The 15,074-nt window shown below is 41.5% G+C and overlaps 1 protein-coding gene across 1 annotated transcript in view; it reads left to right on the top strand.

Moving 5' to 3' along the window:
• The window catches only part of CHD7 (chromodomain helicase DNA binding protein 7), a 105,887-nt gene that overhangs the window by 51,189 nt on the left and 39,624 nt on the right, over window positions 1-15,074 (top strand). The window contains exons 4-6 of the mRNA XM_075270397.1: window positions 10,966-11,158; window positions 11,633-11,770; window positions 14,177-14,242. Coding sequence (XP_075126498.1) covers window positions 10,966-11,158; window positions 11,633-11,770; window positions 14,177-14,242 — 397 coding nt within the window. The remainder of the gene's footprint in view (window positions 1-10,965; window positions 11,159-11,632; window positions 11,771-14,176; window positions 14,243-15,074) is intronic.

Raw genomic sequence — 15,074 nt, 5'->3', positions numbered from 1 at the left:
GACTAAACTCTTCTTAGTGATGGCCACCAAAATGTTATCATGGTTGTTCAAGAGCCGGGCAAAAAGGATATTGATGACTTATCCACTGTATAAGTATCAGATTAGTCGGGGTCAGACATCAGGACCCCATCGATCAGCTTTTGGAAGCAAATATTTTTTCATTTGTTGGCTAATCCCAGGGTTTGTTGCACGGGCCAAATATCAGAAGCAAATGCTCCTAGAAATGCTTGTTCATTGGCTTATGCTCATGAGTATATGTGTTGTAGTTACCTGATGATCTTCCTTTCTCCACGAGTGGTTTAGTATCTATACTCTTGTAATGATTCACCAATGACACCACTAATTTCCCATTGAGCCTCCAATATACTTACGTTTATACATAACAGTCTAAGCAGCAGAACTCCTCGTGGGAGGCAAACAGCAGCAGCAGGACTCCTCATGGGAGGGGCACAGCAGCAGCAGGACTCCTCGTGGGAGGGGCACAGCAGCACGACTCCTCATGGGAGGGGCACAGCAGCAGCAGGACTCCTCGTGGGAGGGGCACAGCAGCACGACTCCTCATGGGAGGGGCACAGCAGCAGCAGAACGACTCCTCATGGGAAGGTCACAGCAGCAGCAGCAGCAGGACTCCTCGTGGGAGGGACACAGCTGCAGCCTGAGCCAATCAGGAACATTGACTATCTTAGTATCCTTATAGGCAGTGTAGCTGAACTGTAGTCCCAGATCGCAGCACTATCTTAATATGGCAGAGCCTAAAAACCAGGCAGCAGCTTCTAAGGGAAATAAATAGCCAGTAATCTTCTCCGTATGTTCCTGCTTTCAAGTTACTTCATAGCTTTATTAGGTTAGCAATTGCTGAATATATTCTCGGTGTCTGCCGTCATGCCAAAGATTGATATGGTTGCAGGGTCAGGTAGAGCTGAGTCGTCTGACAGGAGGTGGGACACAGACACGACTAATTTATTTCCTGCCATATAAAATTATAGGCACACGGAGACTTAGTCACTTATTACTCAGACTTGTTATTGCGCGTGACTTCTTCTTTTCCCTGTTAATGGAAAAAAGTAGTTTCACACCATTATTGCAAAAAGGTCTAACCAATTTGGAAATTTTCAATATTTTTGCAAGTAAAGCCTGATCACGCATGGAATTTTTTGCTTTTTAAAGTTGTTGTTTGCCACTTCCGATTTATGGGATAGCCCTGTTTTGTGGTTGCTGTTAATGGACAACATACTCAACAGCGCCCAAACAAATAAAAGCAGTGTATGGGGACCCATATAGGGCTATATTAGGGAACTGCTATCTACGGAAATTGCTAAGGGGAATGATTCCCAATGTTTTTATCCAATTTCAGTAATAAGTTTAATCTAAAAAGTTATCTTTCAAAAAAGGGGCCAAAATGGCATAAAAAAAATACTTGCCCACCCGATCCCTGCTGGTCTCTACTTCCCTGTCCCTCCCATCACACAGGAAATGGCTTCTTGACCAATCGGGGAATGAGGCGTCTCACTGCTGCCTCCAGGGATTGGCCGAGCAGTCACTTCCTGTGTTTCAGAATGGGCCAGGAAGTGCTGTAGATAGCAGAGGTGATCCAGAAAACAATGAATCTAGCACAGCGGGGGATTGGTGAGATATATTACTACTTTTTCTTTTTATGTTATACTAGCCTTTTAAAAGAATAAAAACATGTATATAAAAAAAACAAACCAACTGGACAGCTCCTTTAAGACAATAGCGAGATGTGGTGTAGGCAAACCTCGACAGTGTTTGTGTGTCATGCCTGGCTAGATAAAAATGACATAATAAATAATATAAGCAGCCTTTGTGTTGCGCCCCTCCACATAAGCAGCGGATCTCCTGTTTACAGATGAACTGTTTTATAAAATTAAGAACGCCGTTCATGAATATTTATAGGGAATGCTTTGATTTTCCTCTTTACCGCTTTGTATGTTGGAGAGGGAGCTAGAAGACTGAAAGTTGCCTCTGGTCCTCTTCACTAGTCACTCATAGGAGGGGGTGGGGGGGTGGCTAGTAGGGGTTGGGTACGTTTAACCTATTAAATGCTGGCCACCGAACGCCCACAGCCCTCTTTACTTTTGACCCTTTAGTTTCGTGCCATCGTTGCAGTTGCACCCGGGAGCTGAGGGGTTAAGGCTTTTTCTCGCCCTTCACCCCTTCCCCTTTTTTATTTTGTTTGCTTGTTTTTTTTTTTCTTCTCCCCCCCTTTGCACTGATTCACTTGGATACTAATAAAAAATATATAAATAAAAGGGGACCACAAAACGCGGCAGCGCAGGTGTTGCCAATGTTTGAAAGCTGATTGAGGGAAGCAGATGGCTTGAGTCAATGGCATCCAGCCAAAAGAGCAGGTGCTGGTCACGTGAGCACTGGTTACCAGGGTAATGTGATTGCTCTTGGCGTGCAGATGAAAGGAAAGGGGCCCAGCGTTCAGCTGTAGTGTTGTATAATTTGTGGCAGTTAGAGCGGAAATAAAGGCTGGAAATGGAGCCTCATGCTACGGGAGACTTCTGTCCATGTGCACTATAAACACCAGGACAGTTGGGAAGACTCACCCATTGCTTTCTCAGACGCAGCTTTGTTTTTTTTTTTTTCCTTTCCACTTATTTTTGTTTCATGTTTAACCTTTTAAAGGAAACTTTTACACTGTCTGTCTTATGACGGCTGTAATGGCTGTAGGATTCCCTGTATACCAGTGTGTGGGCAGACGGCAAGGACGGTGACTCCAGGGCGGCCGCCGAACTACAACTTCCAGCATGCCGTGCTCAAGAACATACACTTGGGGTAGAATTTATGGGTCAAATACTAAAGGTGCAGAATTTCAGTATGTGCAGCCGTGGGATATAGAAGATGATGGAGAGAAGATTATAGATTTTCTATGGGAAACAGATGCTATTTATATAGCGCTAACATATTCCATAGTACTGTGTGTGTGTGTGTGTGTGTGTGTGTATGTATATATATATATATCTTTAACGTTGCATTCTAACTTTAATAATTAAATAATTTTAATTAAAAAATTTTAATATTTAATTTTTTTTTTAAGTTTTCCTCATCACTGTATGTTTAAAAAAAATACAAAATTTTCACTCTAGCCACAAAGCCTAATAGATTGGCACTTGCCGTTCTATAGGGGTTTTCTTCGCAGCAGTCACCTCATTTACATGAATACTGTATTACAATAGAAGATAATACCACTAACCCATCATTGTATCAGCTACTGACAATAGATGATGTCACAGTTTATCAACCCCCTCCCGCATAAAGCATGTCTAAAACACTAAATACAGTTAGTAGTGAGGAGCGGAGAAGCTCAGGCACCATGGCAGCCCCCATATACACATATAGAAAATAGTAAAAAATGTAACAGATTAGAAAAAAAGAGATTTATTTCAGTACTAGGTAAAATAAATAGGGTTAAGCTGGGGCAGAGCATATTTTTTAATGTATGATTTTGACCGCATGGTCAAAAATGTCCCCTATAAAACAACCCAAAATGTTCGCCACTGGGCATGTGAGGGCGCTATAAACACTTTTTAGGAAAACAAAGGAGAACTGGGATTACTGACTAAAAATATATATATATATATATATATATATATATATATATATATATATATATATATATATATATATATATATATGTGAGCGCCCCATACTGATACCTGCGTTTTTATATAATATAGTATATTATACGCATTGTGAAATAAGAGGTCACAGACTTTGCACCAGTGCCAGCAGTTATTACGTAAGCGGGAGGCAAAGAGAGGTATTTCCCGAAGGAAAAGTGTGTATATGGGTCAAGCCCAGTGTGTCATACTCATAAAAACAGACAGAAACCACAGGCTTGTTATAAATTAACAGAGGATGAAAGAGCCGCTGATGTCATCACCTGAGAGGAACTTAATACATCTGCAGACATGTCAGATAGGGCCATGCACTCAGGACCTAGCCGGCTGCAGCTCTATAGGACTTTGTCTTCAGCACCATGCCCTCCCCTTTTCTGTTGTGAAGACCCACGTGGCAGTGTCGGCCAGTTGTACGTCGATCTAATGTCTACTTTACCTCACTACTTATAAAGTAGGGGAAAAAGTTATTTTCCGTAAAGACCTTACTTGTAGATGAAGACTATCTAATGTGTCCTAGTTCTCTTATACAGTTAAGTAATGGAAGATCCCTAATGGTATTCTCCGGCATAAATATATATATATATCTATCTCTAAATGAGTTTATTTTGTTCTTTATGCACAGCCAAATGCCTGAGCCAATTTGCACCAAATTTGTCGCATAGGTAAATCGGGCACTTCAGAGGATTTTACACCAGCTTTCAGCTCTCTAGGACGTAGCATTCTTGATATGGCACCAGGTTTCTATAGCATTCCAGTGCCATATTCACAAAAGCAAATATGGCATCACTGGCTTCCACATCAAAGAGCTTCCTCCACATCACATGACCGGTATTAGGCAAAAGTACCGTAGCTAACAGGTCTATTACTCTAGGCCTCACTGATATACACATAGATCTAGGCTTCATATCAGCAGCAAACAAAGTTTTTAACCTCACATACATACACACGCGAACCGGTACAAAGCCAAGTAATTCTACTAGTGATACATAAATGGCCACTAGGGGTCCAGTTGTATGGAGAATATAACAATAGTATAGAACTTGTTGTACCAGAGCCATCATTGGTCAGAAAGATTTGAGACGGTTTAGTCAATGGCTTGTAAAGGGGTTGGTTGTTTGGGATTTATTTATTTATTTATAGGATTAGAAGGAGTTAAAAACCTTAAAAAAAAAAAAAAAAATTAAGTAAATAAAAAAAACAAAACCCAATGTCCTGCACTGCTCCTCCAATCACTGTAAGATGCTTCATTGGTGACCTGCCCCGGCCAGTGATTGGTTCAGAGGCAATTTACTTTGTATGGATTTGGATCCAGGAAGTAAAGATTATAGGGGAACTGGTAAATATTGGAGAGTGGGAGCGGCAGGGGAAATCAATAAAGTGTTTGTTTGTTTGTAACCCTTTCTTTGGCTATTAAAAAAAAAAACCCAAAAAAAACAACAACTTTGGACAACCCCTTTAAATGAAAATATATCTACGTTGTATACATGTCTTTCGACTGTTCCTCACTTGTTGCTGGTGTGTTATCTGGGATATTAGGGTGTAATGATACAATAATAAGAGGATAATCATGCTTATGTTAATTATCATGTCTGGGGATTGTGGAATCCATGCAGTGACCTGGTCCTGGGATGGCATATAAAGGGGGAGGGGGCAGCGTCCTAACAGAATAGTCTTTCATTGTGCTAGTGGTGGAGCACAGAGAATGTAATCAGATAAGGATGAAAGAGGCTTTATTCCCAAAACAAGCAACAAGTTGTATATTCCTCAGGCCTGTCCCCTGCTGCTGCGGCCTGCACTATGATCCTGGCGAGAAATTACACTCAACAGATTCCACACACAGTCCTTATTTACTGGCCAGACATGATGTATTTAATATTCTGCTCCATATAGTAATATAGATGGACCCCCTCACCCATGGACTGTAGTGTCAGCCATCTTGGTATATGGAAATGTTCTTACAATCAGATTTGATCATTTGCAAACAGCACTAGTGGCAAAGAACTTCAGCTCCCTTAAATATAGTATAAGTATAGGCGATATCATTTACATATGTTTTTATTAAATGGACCATTAAAGGGTTATCCCTATTACAGACATTTATGACCTATTTTCATAATAAGCCATACATATATTTGACATCTGTACCCAGAATGGTGTCCCATGATCTCCATCCATCATGGTGAGCGGGTGCTGGCCAGCGTATTCAGTGGTGGGGTGAATGAATGGATGCCATGCATGTGAATTTCTCGGTGCACCTGGAGAGGGCCACATGTACATTCATTTTTCGGATGGATTGCGCAGACAGTGGCCACCTGACCAGATGGGCTAAGGATTCCTTTCTAGACGTAATGACCTATAATGGATATGCCCCTTGAGTAATGACTAATATAAAGGATATCCTCTATAGTATGAGTGCTGACCCCTGTTATTTTTGTTTGTATACTGCTGACGGTAACAGATATCCTTTCCCATATACATAGCATGTTGTCTGGTCATTGTTTCCTATCTGATCCCTTTGACTGATGTTACTTTAGGTGTCTAGATATTGATGATGAAGTCTGCCTGTATTTGGCGTCCACTATTTACCAAGTGATATCTGCACCTTCCTCGTATGAAGCTCATGTATATGCCCCGTGTAATATGTTGGATGGATGGTTGGATGAGACATCACAATTAGGGGCCGTTCATTCAAAGAAATTTGGAGCCTGTTCTGAGACAGATTTCTGAAATCCGCCTGCCATTGATATCAATGGGATGGTAATTTTTGGTAAGGTGTCTATAGGAAAAAATTTTCTCTACTATATTTTATAATGTGGCCACCTAATGCTCTTTTGACTGGACGCTCGTGTTTTTCCTCTGGCCAACCATAAGCTAAAGTCATTGTATTGTCCTTATTTTAAAGGCATTTCCCAGTATTTATTTCTTTAAAAACTTGGCTACCTTTTCTTGCCCCAGAAGCTGCTTCACTGCCCACAGGTTGCGTCTAGTATTGCAGAATCGGTTCCATTGAAGTGACAGAAGAACGAACGTGCAATATTGCTCTCAATTTGTGACAGGTCTGGCGCTGTCTCTGCAAGAAATCGCCCATGCTTTTTTTAATCCTAAACCAAAAGAGTTGGAATTTTTTCTCTAGTTCTCTACTGTTCACGAGCTATCAGTGTAGTTAGTTTCAGCAAATTATGATCTATGCCATGATGTGGACGGTTCCTGTCTGTCTTCTCCAGCCTAGGACCGCTCACTTGACAGAGTATGGTTATACTGAAAGTAAAGGGGCCTTCACACTACCATTGGTGACCGTCAGTAGTGTCCGTTGCTATTATTGCAATTATTTGAATCCAATTTTTTTCTTCCTAACACGTAGGAATAGCCTTAAGAAAAGCCATTCTTCTCCTACTTTTAGAAGTCTTCTCCGTGCTGCCGCTCTGTAGATATCCCGGTTTTGTTCAGTAAGTAAATGAGTTTTCTTACAGCACTCGGTGCGTCCCCAGTACTGCGAGAAAACTCTCCAGCGTTGGCCTCTGTCTTCTTCTGGCACGCCTACCTGCGATGTCTTCTTCCGTCTGATTCTTCTGGACTTAAAATTCACGCATGCGCAGTGGGCTCTGTCATCGAGCAGAGTCCACTGCGCATGTCTGCGGCCATTTTCTTGTGGCCGCTTACATAAGCGTACTGTGTGAGCAGCCACAAGAAAATGGCAGAGCTATTTTAAATCCAGAAGAAGCCAACAGATGAAGAAATTGCGAGGAGGTTTACCAGGAGAAGAACAAATGCTGGCGCTGGAGAGTTTTCTCACAGCACTGGGGACGCCCCAGTGTTGTTAGAGCGCTGGGGACCGCCCCCAGTGCTGTGAGAAAACTCATTTACATACTGAAGAAAACCGGGATATCTACGGAACGGCGGCACGTAGAAGACTTCTAAAAGTAGTAGAAGAATGGCTTTTCTTGAGGCTATTCATAACGAAATCCAATGGTAGTGTGATCCCTACCTTAGAGAAATGATTACCGTATATACTCGAGTATAAGCCAAATTTTTCAGCACAGTTTTTGTGCTGAAAAAGCCCCCCTCGGCTTATACTCGAGTCAAGCAAGGGGGGGGGGGGCTCTATGACCACCCGCAATAGTAATGTATAGAATCTCCCTTTAAAATAGTGGGGAAAAAAGAAGCTTTAAAAAAATATAATAAAAAATTAAAGTAAATAAAAGTTCTAAATCACTCATTTCCCTAGAATACATATAAAAGTAGAAAATAACTGTGACACACATACACATTAGGTATCCCTGTGTCTGACAGTGCCCGGTCTACTGAATATAGGGTATCTGCAGTGCTCCTGTTCCGTCGGGAAGGGGTTAATAGGAGCACTGCAGATACCCTATATTCAGCCAGACTGAATTCCAAGTGGGGGTATTAAAACCCAGTCCTCAAGCTCAGGGAAGGGGTAGACAGACAACCAAAACACCCCCTCCCCTTCCCCAGCACCCAGCATCTACTGCACCCAAAAACTCCGACCATTTAAATTTTTTAAATTTTCCAGTAGCTGCTGCATTCCCCCCTCTCTCTCTCCCCCCCCCCCCCGACTTATAATCGAGTCAATAAGTTTTCCCAGTTTTTTGTGGCAAAATTAGGGGCCTCGACTTATACTCTAGTATATACAGTACTCAGGGATAGAAATAAATATTCTAACTGCGCTGGAATCAGTAGAGTGGCACTATTGAGGGATGCAGTGAGTTGGAGTTGGTGCAGCTGGTGCAGGGTCCCCTTTAGTATGTCTGGGAAGACTGTGTATTGCATGACCCCGAGACGTTCCCTTTCCACTGTCTGGTAACAAGCTGTGTGCCTGCGCCTGCCTTTGTTATGATCGCCATCGCAGGCTTTTTATGAGGGTTTATATAATGGTTGTCATTTCTAGCAGGCACATATCTGAGATGGGTTCACCTTCAATTGAGTTAAATGAGTAATACTTACAAGTGGTTTAGCTTTCAGTACAGCTTTTTTTAATTTTTTTTATATATAACAAATATGTATTTTTTCCTCAAAATATAATGCACTTTATAATGACCCGATTATGGCAGAAAAATGCATAGCACTTATCATTCTTAACCTTCAGCCGTGAACACTTGCGAGATAATACGTTCAGGTGCTTTTACAGCCACACTCTGAAAATTTTTATTTTATTTTTTTCCTGGCAGTAAAATGTTTGTAATTTCTGCTATTATTTCTTAAAAAAAAAAAAAAAAAGCACGCTCTTCTGTTTTTGTAACAGAGCGGTGGGTTAATCTGCTGGGGGGTTTCTTTATGTTCTTTTGCTTGTTAGCATATTGCTGTTTGTGTCGGCTGTAACCTCATCGTCCTGATGTGCCTTTTATCTGTTAGTTTAGTTTTTTTATACACATAACGGCAGAGTTAGGTGTCTAGGTTCTCACTATTGATGGCCTATATTTAGGATAGGCCATTAGTATCAGGTTGGTCGGGGTCTAACTTTCAGCACCGCCGCAGATCAGCTGTAGGGGTTAGTAGTAGTTTGCCTAGTCATTGTTGTGGTCCGTCGCTAATGTAAGCTTAGGCCGACACAAGTGTAACTTTAGCTTAAGACCTCTAGGCTCTTCGTTGTTTACATTGCTCCATACACCTGCACAGGATCTGCTCGGTGCCTTATGGGAGCCCCATTATTGTTAACACCCTGCTGTCGTATTGTAGAGAGATGGATGATTACCATTCTGGATTTCCCCCATAATCATAATGATTGTTGGTAGTCTGTATAGGTACAGATCCCTAGCCCTGAAATAGCATTTTTTTTTTTTTTTTTTTTTTTTTAACTTTATATTATATGTCATTTACTGATGAAGCTGTCGGAGATATTGGTGTATCAGTTGTGTTTTTGGAATGTAATGGACACCTTTTTAAGATCACAATTTTTTTTTTTTTTTTTTTTTATAGGGATCCTATTATTAAAATCATATATTTTTTTTCTCGATCACACGAAGTAATAGCCTTAGGAAATGATATTCTACTCCTATCTTTAGATGTCTTCTCCGTGCCGCCGTTTGGTAGAAATCCCGGTTTTCGTCTGTATGCAAATGGTGTCCCCAATGCTGCCAGAGAACTCTCCAGCGAAGCCTCCATCTTCTTCAGGAAAGGCCTCTCTGCGCGTCTTCTTCCGGAGCTGCGTTTCAATCTTCTAGGCCTGGGACAGAGTCGACTGCGCATGCCCATGGCCATAAGAAAAATGGCCGCTTACTCAGTAAGCTGGGTAAGCGACCATTTTCTTGTGACTGCTTACACAGTAAGCTGGTGTAAGCAGCCATTTTCTTGTGGCCTGTGGACATCCACAGTCAACTCTGCCTGAGGCCTAGAAGACTGAAACACAGCTTCGGAAGAAGATGCTCAGAGGCTGTTCCTGAAGAAGACTGAGGCTTCGCTGGAGATTTCTCTCGCAGTATTGGGGACACCCCCAGTGCTGTTTGAGCGCTGAAGCCCACCCCCTGTGCTGCAAGAGAACTCTTTTCCATATAGACGAAAACCGGGATTTCTACCAAACAGCGGCGCGGAGAAGACATCTAAAGGTAGGAGAAGAATAGCCTTTCTTAAGATTATTCCTAAGTGTGATTGAGAAAAAAAAATATGGTTTTAATGATAGGATACCTTTAAGTTTTTGCTCAGATTGCCACTGTGTTCCATTCTATTAGGAGTTCCAATATTTGGATGGCAAGAAGAGTGTCATTTACACAAACTCCAAAAATAGGACTCTTCCCCTTTTTCAAGTCAATGAGATCTGACGACTTATTGAGAATCTTTTTAATACAGATCCTTATCTGTCATGGCTCCTTCAAAAGGATTGTCCAGGACTATGGTATCAATTGCTGTGGCCTCTTCAATACGTACCAAGCAGACAGTGCTGGGCTTTGTATAGTGGCTGTGCTTGGTATTACAGCTCAGTCCCATTCTTTTGGATGGGACTAAACTTCACCATTTGATCAATGAACGAGATATCACTGGCCTGAAAAGAGGAAGTGGGGCGTGATATCACAGTCCTGGACAACCCCTTTAAAGCTGGCTATACACATTAGATAAAAGTAGGTTGACGGCTGAACATCTGATCTACAGTCAGACATACATGTTAGTCCGTGTTGGCTATTACAATTATTCAGTCTGGTCATACAACTACAAGGATCATCCATTGTTAAATTTTAAACAACAAAAGCTGGTTTTGGTTGAAATCGTCTTTTAATCCACTTAATATATGGCCATGATGGTGCTAAGTAAGCATGACTGAAGGTGAAATAGAACAGAACTAACATCCAACTTTTGTTTTTCCTCCTAGTAATAAGTCTGATGCTGAAGGAAGTGCACAAAAGAAAAAAGCTGTTAAAGTTAAGCCTGAAGGTGTCGAAGCTTCAGATCTGGACAAAACAACGACTACTGCAACTACTACTACTACTACTACAACTGCTACTACTACTACTCCTCCTCCTTCTTCTCCGCCACCAGAAGAGGAGGATGACTCTGGTGTACAGGTAATAACATACTAGAAACTTCTGCTAGAGCTGTAACCTGCCCTGCTCCAACCTCTGTATGTTAAACCCCTTCCTACAGCAATTTTTGTGAAATAGAGAAGATTTTTCCATAAAAAAATATATTTTTGATCCTAGTAAAAAATTGCTGTAATTATGCAGATGCATTGATCTCAATGAGAAGTTCTCTACCGGTTATAATTACATGCCACGAGCAAAGTTTCTGACCCACACGACCCATGGCTATATGTTGGAAACGGTCGTATTGTAATTGTAGAGAAATGGATGATTGCCATTCTTGATTGTAATTGCTGAATTATCTGTGCATCCACGGCCGGCGCTGTGATGAGAATCAACAGGTGGTATATAGCGTGCAAGTCCACCACTATACGCAGGGAAGGAAAGAGCAACTCGCACGGTAAATTATTTTTGTTTCCTGAACTTGGCAGTCATTTGCCTTTTTTCATTAATTTTCAGAAAAGACGCTCCAGCAGGCAGGTTAAGAGGAAACGCTACACAGAAGATCTGGAGTTTAAGATTTCCGATGATGAGCCTGATGATGCTGATCTCACCGGGAGATATTCTCCATCAAATACATCACAATCTGAGCAGCAGGTTAGCACATTTTATTTTTTACCATCAGCCTCACAGCCTTAAATAGAATTTTATGTCTTGACGGTGTCTCGGCACTGCATTTCAAGGTGTTTTTGCCAATGATTGGTCTTGTTTTCTGTGAAGTAGGGAATGGTATTCCTTATGTAGTATGGTAGGATGTGGTGCCATTGGCTTGCTGTAGACCACAATGATCTACAGAGTGGCATTCGGTCATCAGTTCTTGTTAAAGGGATTTTGAGGCCCAACAATGGTTTTTGTACTGATGACCTATCCATAAGATAAGTCATCAGTATCTGATAGGTGATGGTCCGGCACATGAACCCTAAACCCACACTGATCAGCTTAACCAGGGCCTCCCCATAATGATCAGATACTGATGGCCGATCCCATGGATCGATCTATCTATCTATCTATCTATCTATCTATCTATCTATCTATCTATCTATCTTTGTTTTGGCTGGACAACCCTTTACTAAACATCACTGCTCCATTGCTTGATGTCCTTGTCCTCACTTCTAGTTCAAGTTAATTTCCTAGTTTTCTTTTCCTTTACCTAACAAGATTGGTTCCCATCCAAAGGACGACCTTACATCTGTTGTTGGGACAGACAGGAGGATCCCATAGAGGAGACAGTCTTGCCCGAAATCGATCAGTGCAGTTGACTATTATCATATATGCATGGCCAGCCATTAATAAAAGCTGCTGCTTATCTTATCTGTAGGCAGATAGAATGTGCTTGTGCTGCATATCCAGAGTGTCTTCATGCTCCTATGTTGATAGCATGCTAGTGCTCGAGAACACATAACTACCATGACAGAAGCAGAAGGAATCTCTGAGAATCAAAGTGTTCTTTGAACCATCACAAGCCATTACTGTCCCTCCGTTCCTGCTCCTGAAGATTGAGTCAGCAGAAAATTGCCTTAATAGAAAGCGTCGGTGTACGTTACAACCTGCGCCGCTGGACTTTACTAACCAGCCAAGTGCTGCTTTAATGCCCGATTCATTACACTTTATTTTTCTGCTATCAAAACATCTTTCCATTAATGTAAGTGCCATTACGTCCTCAGCCTCCCATAAGGTTGGATACAGTAAAGGTTCCTACATGTTTGTCATAGTGGTTGTGAGTTAATCATGTGACAATATTCGTCACTGTTACTACCTACCGATTTTATCAGTACAATACAATATGGTGCAGTGTCTGCAGTCCCATGTGTTAATGGGTCATAGTAAAATGTACCCAGACTGAGCAGGACGAAATAATTGAAGATTGACGTTACATGTTCTCCGGGTTTAGGCGCAAGCTGAATTGTTTAAGGTCTGCCTATACCTTTTGTACACTTATCACTATAGATGTCCTCGCACTTTAGTTAGCCGTTACCACGCATTCTTTTGACTAATGGTGATTTGTCCCAACCCCCCAATATACCAGTTTGATTGAGATTGAGGCGTTCTGAATAAAGCGAGGAGATTGCGGCCCGAGGATTCTGAACCAACTTGAGTGGAGTCGCAAAATGGTTTCGGACTGCAGCTTCAAAATAAAATCAATTTTTAAAATTTCTTTATAGATTTATGCAAGGAAAAAATATTTTGGTACCGTGTTAGCCAGTGGATATGAAATCTAACAAAAATTTTTTAGGGTTTTCGGTAGTTGATACCCTTTTCAATGGCTAACTAAAAATGATGACAGATTGCAAGCTCTCGAGGCCCTAGGCCTCTTCTTTAGGCGTAGTTCCTGAGAAAGAGGCCTAGAGCCTCGAAAGCTTGCAATCTGTCGTCATTTTTAGTTAGCCATTCAAACAGGTATCAACTACTGAAGTTTATAGATTTATTAATATTGTATAATGAATTAGGTACATAGCCTTTTCCATATTTACTTTCATAGGGGTTCAGTACCTGGCTTTTTAATAAATTAAAGGATCTTTACAGCTTCGTCCATGGCTGTCAGCCATTAATGAAGGAGTCTGAGTCGGTTTGTGTGAATATAGGGTTGCTGGTGGTTCGGCCTACCCACTCCACAGACCCCATTTGGACTGCCGCTCAGATTTCAGAACACCACCTTGAATGACCAAGACCCTCATAAGCCATGGTGGCGATTTGTTAAAGTTTCACATGACAGGTTGTTAGCAGTGGCCGACCCCTTCCATCTTTAAGACATCTGGCTTTGTATCATTTAACGTGAGGCTGACTTGTCATGATGTGCAGCCAGGAGGATCTAATGCTTATCAGACCACCTGTTGGCCTCTGCTGCTGGCTGTCATTGCTGGTAACCGGATCCAGTGCCGCTTCTTTATAAGCAGCCGACGTTGGGGTCATGTATCTCGAAGGTCAGCCGGTTTGTTTTTTTATGACCGTCTTTTATTTTATAGTGTTTGTTTCCAATAATAATCAATTTTTCTGTTGTGTTAGGAGTCTCTGGATGCCGAAGGACCTGTTGTGGAGAAGATCATGAGCAGTCGTGTAGGAAAGAAACAGGTAAGTCTGGCGTCGTTCTCAGCGATGTGCTAAAGTGTTAATTCTTGAAAGGTATCAAAAGATCCCTTAAGCACAAAAAAAAAAGGCAACACTGGCTCCCTCCAGTCTCCTCTTTTAACCCTTTAGTTTATTGCATTGGTTGCATTGAAGTAAACCCATGTGTAGTTCGAGGTCTCTCCATTTTGTAGCCTAATAAGTTACTTTTATGCGATGCTTTGAGTAATGTTTAGTAACATTAGGCCTTTTTCCCAGTTTTATAGGAAAATGTATTTTCAGCAGGAAATGATGAGGATTTTCCTAGAAGTGAGGAGGGTGGAGGTTCTCCTTGGCAGATGTGATTTAATCGAGTGCTTGGATAGTACAGCCGCAAGCCTCTTATATTTACTTTGTTCCCCTGCATAATATTCATTGCTTTTTTAACACCTTTGCCGTGTGCAGATGTTAAGTAATAGGATTTTTAAGGTTTCGTAGCCCTTCTTAGGCTCTGTATAAGTACTGCTGCCTGGTATGAGGTGCTGCTAAGCTATGGATATGCGGTAAACTTGGCAGAAGCAGGCGAGACATCGTAGGGGGCATCCATATATTAATGTTTTCCATTGCAGATTTTTCTGCTTGTCCCCATGCAAGTCCCCATGTGATACAAATCTGATGCTGAGTTCACACTGTTTGGCAAAGAGTAAATTCTGCCGGTTTTTTTTCCCCTGCAGCATGTGCATCCATTTTATCTATTTTGCTCGTATTGTAACACTGCAGATTTCCTACCTGTAAAAATCCATCCACAAGATCTGACCAGTGTGGACAAAAATTCTAGAAGAATTTAGATGAAATACAC

Source organism: Leptodactylus fuscus, chromosome 4 (genome assembly GCF_031893055.1).
Source record: "Leptodactylus fuscus isolate aLepFus1 chromosome 4, aLepFus1.hap2, whole genome shotgun sequence".
Classification (NCBI taxonomy): domain Eukaryota; kingdom Metazoa; phylum Chordata; class Amphibia; order Anura; family Leptodactylidae; genus Leptodactylus; species Leptodactylus fuscus.
Note: the sequence above shows the minus strand (reverse complement) of the source record. Positions and strands in the feature narration are given on the sequence as shown.